The sequence below is a fragment of the Limulus polyphemus genome, unplaced genomic scaffold (assembly GCF_000517525.1).
Source record: "Limulus polyphemus unplaced genomic scaffold, Limulus_polyphemus-2.1.2 Scaffold35, whole genome shotgun sequence".
Taxonomy (NCBI): domain Eukaryota; kingdom Metazoa; phylum Arthropoda; class Merostomata; order Xiphosura; family Limulidae; genus Limulus; species Limulus polyphemus.
In genome coordinates this window covers 1,533,018-1,540,729 of record NW_013665645.1, presented here as the reverse complement: position 1 = coordinate 1,540,729, position 7,712 = coordinate 1,533,018, and the positions used below count along the sequence as shown (strand labels likewise).

The following is a 7,712-nucleotide window of genomic DNA, read 5'->3' as shown; positions in this document are numbered from 1 at the left end:
CTTACGAATGTTCAAAACATTTCCATAAATGTCTTTGATATTCTTTGTGGCTACAGAGTCATTGTTTCCCTTCTTGTATTCAAACAGCATTGCATACTGAATGTGTGTCTCGTCGCGTGCCATCACTATAAGGGATTAGAGTATACTAAATTTTACACATTATACAGGCTACATTAACATGCCATTTAGGCAGCTAGTTTAACTATTATACGTGATGTACGTTTTTTGGGGGGTGGTTAATGAAAGTGTTCGAAAACATGACATTACTTTTTTGATGACCTAATACATCTATATACTATGTTAACTATGCAAAATAATCTCATAACTGTGACAATTAATAATAATTATAGCAATAAGACTGTTTTTAAACATCATAACCATTAATACTTACTGCTTAAGAATTAAGGTGGTTAACTCAACCACCTTGAAACTACACATACTATAACTCTAAATGTTCTAAGTGTATCATAATGAAATATGGAAAGATCTTATAAGCGCACACACAAAAATTACTAATGTAACTAGTAATATCTTTTTGCTAAAGATTTATCTTTGAATTATAAAGCCTTTAAAGAGAGAGAAAAGTTAATAATAATACTTATTTTCATCTTAAAGTTTCATATTTGATTTGCATAATCTCTAGAACCTACTAAATGAATATCAGAATATTTTTTGACTAAAATTTATATCTTATCTTTTTTTTTTCTACCCTATCATCAATGTACAATAAAAGTAGTTTCTTGTTTACCTCCAATTCTTCACACATGAATTACACAAACTTTGCACTCACATGTGTAACTCTACTAGGCCTCTTTTTTTTCCTCCCTAAGTTTATTGTCCAAAAAAAAATTGATGTACCTTTTAAAAATACATTTCAGAACACAAAAGTATATCAGTCACTAGATTATAATATCTCAAAATTACCTATTTATTTGGCTTTCTAATTAACTATAAATAGGTTAAAAAATTCCACTACTACTCAGAGCAACAGCTTTGCTCACCATTAATCTAGCACTTCTCAACTACCACTTTTCACTGCCAAAAATAAGCATTTTCATCAGCAATGTACACTTGATTATGTAATTGTTTTCAAAAAATAAAAGAATGGGAAGCTCTTCTCTGGTGGGTTTCATAAACTTATTGATATCTTGCCAAATCAAGGAGGCTAGACATTTGAATTTTATATTCTTACTTATAATTGTATATAGCTTGTGTTGTAGTTGGTTAGACATTATAGAAGCTGTATTATTAAACTTATAAAATTGATAGGGGAAGAAATTCAATGAACAGATACATCATGTGGCACAGACAAGTGAAGAGGAGAATTCTTTTAAATATTTACTATTGAAATTAAGAAATTAAAACTTAGATAATATAAAAATGACAAATCTATTGACATACATTGATAATGAAGTTCTTTAGTTAAATTTTGAATGTAATTCTTTAAAAGATTATGACATACACACTTTTGACCCTGCTGTACAATAACAGGTAATGGAAAATGTAGAAGTATTTTGCTTACAAAAGAAATTAAAAGAAAACAAAAAAGGGATTTTTACTCCTGTGCTTTGTCACTGAATAACCTGTATTTAAGTTACTTATAGAACAATCGATCTATTAAATCAAACAACAATTTTGACATTGTGGACAACATGTACCATATCAGTCAGGTATTGGTTAAATGCTCTGTCATAAAAAATCATTTTAACATTCTGATCTACATGAATATAGTTAGCTTATCTTTGAACATAAGTTCTTATTATTCCTTAGTAACATAAATCAGGTACTGAATAGGCATTCTGTCATAATACCGGTTATAATATATTTTCAAGTACTGTAACAGACAACAACAGAATACTTTCCAGTTTTCACAGCCTTAATATTACACATACATTTATCATACATGCATCAGACACATTGCAAAAAGAGATGCATTTTAACTCTCTAGGGATGATCTCGGTCAAATCGTCCAAGTTCATAACCCCAAATTGATCTTTATAGTTTTAATACTGTAACTTCTAGTATGTTCTGTATATCTTCACAAAATTTCACAAACTTTCAGTAAGCATTAAGAATTTTATAGACAAAACATTAGAATTATTAATGAGTATTTTCACTAAATATTTCTCTGTGAATATATGGAGTTAAAGCGTCGACTGCTCCAAGTGCAAAGTGATTTTCATATTAAGATTAAAAGTACTTTCCTTTATCTGAAAATTATCAATTTCATTTGCATAATATCTATAACCTCCTACATAAATTTCAAACATTATTTTTCTCAGTAAAACTATACTTTATCTGGTTTTTCTCTACCTTGTAACCACCATAAAAAACAACAACAAAGTACATATAAATTACCATTTTTTCTTTCAAGAATGATTTCAAATTGTAAGATGAGACTAATTTCTTTATCCTAAAAAGCTTAAATTTTATAACAGTATAAATCTGTTTCTACTTAAATTTTATTGAAAAGTATCTAACTAATAGTCCCACCACACAAGTTGTAAATCATTTGGTGAACGTGTAGCTCATGTTACCCTATCAAATTATATTAGACAGAGGCTGCTCGTGAGCATACCTCGTGAAAATATTTCTTTTTCTTTATCCTACCTTATCTGATGTAATATATTTTAATTTTCTTAATATTAGTTACTTTTATAATAATAAATAAATAATATACAAGTAAAACAAGAAATATAATAAATGGATCTTTTTTTTTTTTGCTGTCACTGTCAATGAAAAGTTAATAGTTTCTTACACTGAAAATATATTTCCGATAGGTACTTACCTCTTCTAACATAATAGCTTCTATCATTCAGTGCTGCCCTCCATATACAAACATTTTTTCATTTGCCACAAACATTGAAATTCCCCCCTAGCCCACATTCAACGTGTTTCTACTGTATCTTCACATGCGAAAACTCTCCACCAGTAAGAGCGTAATACACTCTCCTGATGCAGGTTAGTCCCTAACATTCACTTTGATATTAGACACAAAAGAAGCACTGGAAGTGGGGAGGAAGGGTGGGAAGTGTAAGAGGAGGTAAGTACCTATCGGAAATAATTTTCAGTGTAGGAAAATATTAACTTCCAATGTGGTATCTTACCTTTTCTTACATAATAGCCAGAATCCCACATTGAAAAGGTGGAGGCACCAGTGCAAAAGTTACCAAAATGAACACCCTTCAGAAAGCATCCGAAGAATGACTGTGGAGTGTGACCTCTCTTGCAAAAGGAACACACTCATGGGAGACTGCACTACATCTGTACCTCTCATACTTCTCACCCAATGCAGTAATAACTGTCACAGAATTGGATGGAAATAGGTGTACCATAACCAAGACTGCATACATATTGATTGGCCCAGCTTGACACCAAAACCAAACTCCTAGGAACAGACATTCAGGAGATGGTAGGATAGAGGGTTCCAATCAAAGATGTGCCCCATGGTATACAATGGCTAGGGCATGTCCAACCATACTCAGAGGATCAACTCCTGTTCAAAACCAGGGAGCATCGGGTATTTATCTTCTAGTCTGAGAAAGGAAGAGGGTCCCTACTGTCTTCACCACAAGCCTATGAGACAGAAGGGAGAATGTTCTGTCACTTCTGTCTAGACAGGGCACATATGCACAAATCCTCAACCATCACCTGCCACTTGGGAGAACCAGCATCTAAGTGATGATAGGTAGGGAAGTGTCCATATGATGGTTCACCCAAATCGAAAACCAAATGGATTTCTGGTTCCTGGTCTAACTCCATGTGCAACCAAATGTATGAGTCGCAACCTGCAGATGGTATGCTGGGAGTAGGTTGGTTGATTGATATTTTTTGGCACAAAGCAACTAGGCTATTTGTGCCAAACAACTGGTAAAAATGCTGCAAATACAATAAAATGTAAAAAGAAAAATTAAAAGCTATACAATGGCTAAAAATTAGGTACAAACTAAATAGAAATAAAAAGGCCAATGGCCTGCAAAAATCTAAAAACACAATCAAGTTGAAGAGTGTCACCATCACCAATGACACTCTCCAATATCAGGAGTAAAGCCTTAGAAAGTACATGTCTAAAATGGTGCCACTGCTCAAATTCATAAAGATGGCACAAAAGTAAAATGTAAGCAATTGTAGCCTGAGTGTCACAAAGGCCAAACACAGGGTGAGAACTCATAGGAAGTGATTCCAAGGCCAGAAGAGAGATAAGAGAGTCTGTGTAAATAATACAGTTAGTGTACTGCTTAGCTTCTATGTAATCCAAGGCAAGCAAAATGGTATACAACTCAGCAGTGAACACAGAAACTGCCAAGGGGATCCTGTAGGCAACCACCAAGCCACAACAAACCATGGCAGCACCCACAGAGCCACATGATTTTGAACCATCTGGAAAAATAGAAAAAAGAAGAATGTTTTGAAAAATGTTCAGCAAAGAGAAGATGGTAATTTTAATCCAGAGTATCTGTCTTCCTCAGATGACTCAAAGAAAGGTCACAGGTGGGGATGTTAATGAGACATGGTGGGATGGGCTGATCATCAAACTCAGCAACATCATCCAATGATAGACCCAATTCAGCCAGCTGTGTCTGGATATGAATGCCAAAAGGAGGAAAGGCAGGCCATCTATTCCAAAAGAGCACAGCCCACCAAGGATGGAAGACACAACCCCAGGTAGGATGCCGTGGTAAGAATCAAAGCTTGGGATCATATTGTAAATAAAGTTACAAACGCTGGAGGTGAAGAGGAGATTCATGGGACTATGTACAGACTCAAGAATGGTGAAGTGCAGAAAGCCAAAGCCTCAGATAATGTAAAAAATCCAACATCTCAGGGGGTCTGAGAGAACCATAGACCAGAAACCCACGGCCCAGCTTTGATCGTATGAGGGCATGATAGATCTTAAGCATGGAACATCTGTCCACTCCTCAAGAAGTGGAAGAAACGACACGGAGGATGTTCAGTGCCCTCAGTGTCTCCTCTTCCACAACTTGGGAACACAGAAGATGTACACTTGACATGAAGCTGCTTAATGTAAGGAATGAAATTAAGCTTATGGTCAAAGATAAGCCCAAGAACTTCGTCTTAAGAACCATTGGAAAAACAAAATCACCGAGATGGAACTCAGGATCAGGATGTAAGCCCCACTGTTGGCAAAAATGAATGCAAATGATTTTAGAGGAACAGAAGGTGAAACTATTTGCTGTGGTCTACCCAAAATAAGCAAGTGAAAGCGGTCTGAAACTGATGCTCAATAAACCTCTCATGTTTGACAACTGACTGGAAATGTGGAAGTCATTGACACAGAGGCTATTTGCAACAGTAGGAGAAAGTTGTTTAGTGACAGCATTGATCTTCATACTGTCACCTCAAAGGGTGACATTCAAGACACAGCCTTGAGGGATTCCAAGTTCCTGTGTGATGGATCGGGACAGGGTTGAACCTACAGGTATTTGGAAAATTCAGTCAAATAAAAAGTTACAAATGAAAATGGGTAAATGGCCATGCAACCCATAGGAATGGAGGTCTTACAAAATACCAAATCTCCATATATTGTCATAAGCCTTTTCAAGATCAAAGAAGATAGGAAAAAGATGCTATCTCTTGAGGAAGGCTTCCCTGATCAAGGTTAAGTCAAATCAGTGGGCCATGGTGGAGCGCTGTCAACAAAAACCACATTGGGTTGGCAAAAAGAGGTTGTTTGATTCAAGGAACCAAACAAGATGAGCATTAAATATTCTCTCCAAAACCTTACATGGAGAGCTAGTCAAAGCAGTTGGACAATAATTAGAAGAAATCTTGTGATCATTTCCAGACTTCGAAAAAAGGAAAATAGCCTTGTGCCAAGCATAAGGAACAACATCCTCCTGCCAAATCCAGAGGCAGAAGAGAGATGGTGAAGCATCACATAGTGAACATCATCAGATCTGACTGGTGTACTGCCAGATCGATGAAGAGCAAGCTTAAATTCCACCAGTGTAAATGGGAGATTATAATCATAGAGACGATCTGCCCAAAAGAGCAATCTCTCAGCTTGAGAGATGATGGCCAAGAAAATGTGAAAAGAAACCGAAGTCCTGGAAAGGTGGGAAAAGCACTCCCTTAGAGTATCGGCGATACTCTGTACATCAGCTACTTCTTGGTCATTGGAGAGCAAGGCAAAAAGGGGATGAGAAGCATACTTCCCATTGACTTTCCAAATCTTGTCCCAAGTGACTTTGGAAGTGGTTGTAAAAGAGATGCTGGTGGTTAACTGAATCCACGATTCCTTCTGACTTTGACGTCTGATCAGCCAAACATGGGCACAGGCTGCTGGAAAGCAACACGGTTGGAAAGAATGTGATAACTTTGAAAGATATCCCAGGCCCATTTTGCCTTCTGACAAAGAGGAGACCACCATGGATGAGGATACCATGGGAAATGTGTCAAGGTTTTGGGTATAGAACAGCTGCTTGAATAATACAATCAGTTACTGCCTTCACACAGTTGTTAATAGATGGAAGACTAAAGACAGCAGGATCAAGTTCTGAAAGAGAGCAGTGAAGAAGAGCCAATCAGCCTGCTCCAACTTCCACCATGACACACGGGTCAGGTGGCATCAACTGCAGCCAATTTCCCTCAAAAACTGTAGGAAAATTATCACTTTCATCCCTCCAAGGAAAATGTGGAGGTGAACAGATAGAGAGATCAACAGCAGTAAAAGACGGACTAGGTGCATGAAAACAGGTATAAGAACCAGTATTCAAGAGAGAAAGGTTATGATCTGAGAGCATATACTCCACAGAATGATCCCACCCATCAATATTAACACCACCCAAGAGGGGATTGTCTCCATTAAAGTCTCCCAACAGGAAGAAGAGAGACTGTTCTATAAGATCATCATGGTCTGATTGATCATAAGTCTCTCCTGGAGACAGGTGCACAGAACACATAGTGATGGTATGACCCAAATACAGATGGCTACAGCCTCCAGGGACGTATTGAGTGGCACAGACAAGGAGGGGACTTGCTGGTCAACTAGCAGCACCACACCTCCATTAACCTTATTGGCTTGGGTACCCTTTACTGCGCATGACACAAGGTTTTAGTGTCTTACATTCAAAATTTTACTTCTTTTTGTTTACATTATCCCAATTAGAAAAGCATAAAAACTTAGCTAATAATCCATATTTTAATAGTATACAAGTTTTAAGTTCTTAATTCTAAAAGGAAATATATAAAAAAAATCCTGAATTTCCACTAGTGCGACACACATGACACATTTTGTCTTAGCATGTCATCATCCCTATTTTATACATCACACCTCAAAAATGTACAAAATTAAACATAAAATACTCTCTATAAAATTGTTATTGCTCAAACAGACCATAACTTTTATAGCCTTCAATTTTGTTTGGTTACAGGGCTATTGAATAGAAAATCAGACCCCTCCTGCCACACCCACCTGTCACATCCTCTCTTTCACAATTCGTAGATAGTTCTCTCTTACGTTTCATTATATATTACCTATAACCAATAGAAAGTTAAGGTTTTCATATATCAAATGGCATATTGTATGACGTTGTGTTCTAAACAGATAACCGTCAATTTCACTCTGAGTAGCAACATCAGTTAACGACTAGCTTGGATGAATTTGTAACGGCTCTTGTCGTATAGTTAGAAAGCCAGGAAAATTTTTAGAAGTGAATTTGTCTACTTTTTGCATGATGTTAGTCTATATA

At 36.4% G+C, this 7,712-nt stretch overlaps 1 protein-coding gene across 1 annotated transcript in view; it reads right to left on the bottom strand.

Moving 5' to 3' along the window:
* Positions 1 to 6,361, bottom strand: part of LOC106460791 (transcription termination factor 2-like) — an 81,237-nt gene extending 74,876 nt beyond the window's left edge. Inside the window, exons 1-2 of the mRNA XM_013920535.2 lie at positions 6,112 to 6,361; positions 4,015 to 4,380 (exon numbers count right to left, since the gene is read on the bottom strand). Of these exons, the coding sequence (XP_013775989.2) occupies positions 4,015 to 4,380; positions 6,112 to 6,361 (616 nt within the window). The remainder of the gene's footprint in view (positions 1 to 4,014; positions 4,381 to 6,111) is intronic.
* Positions 6,362 to 7,712: the final 1,351 nt, after the last annotated feature.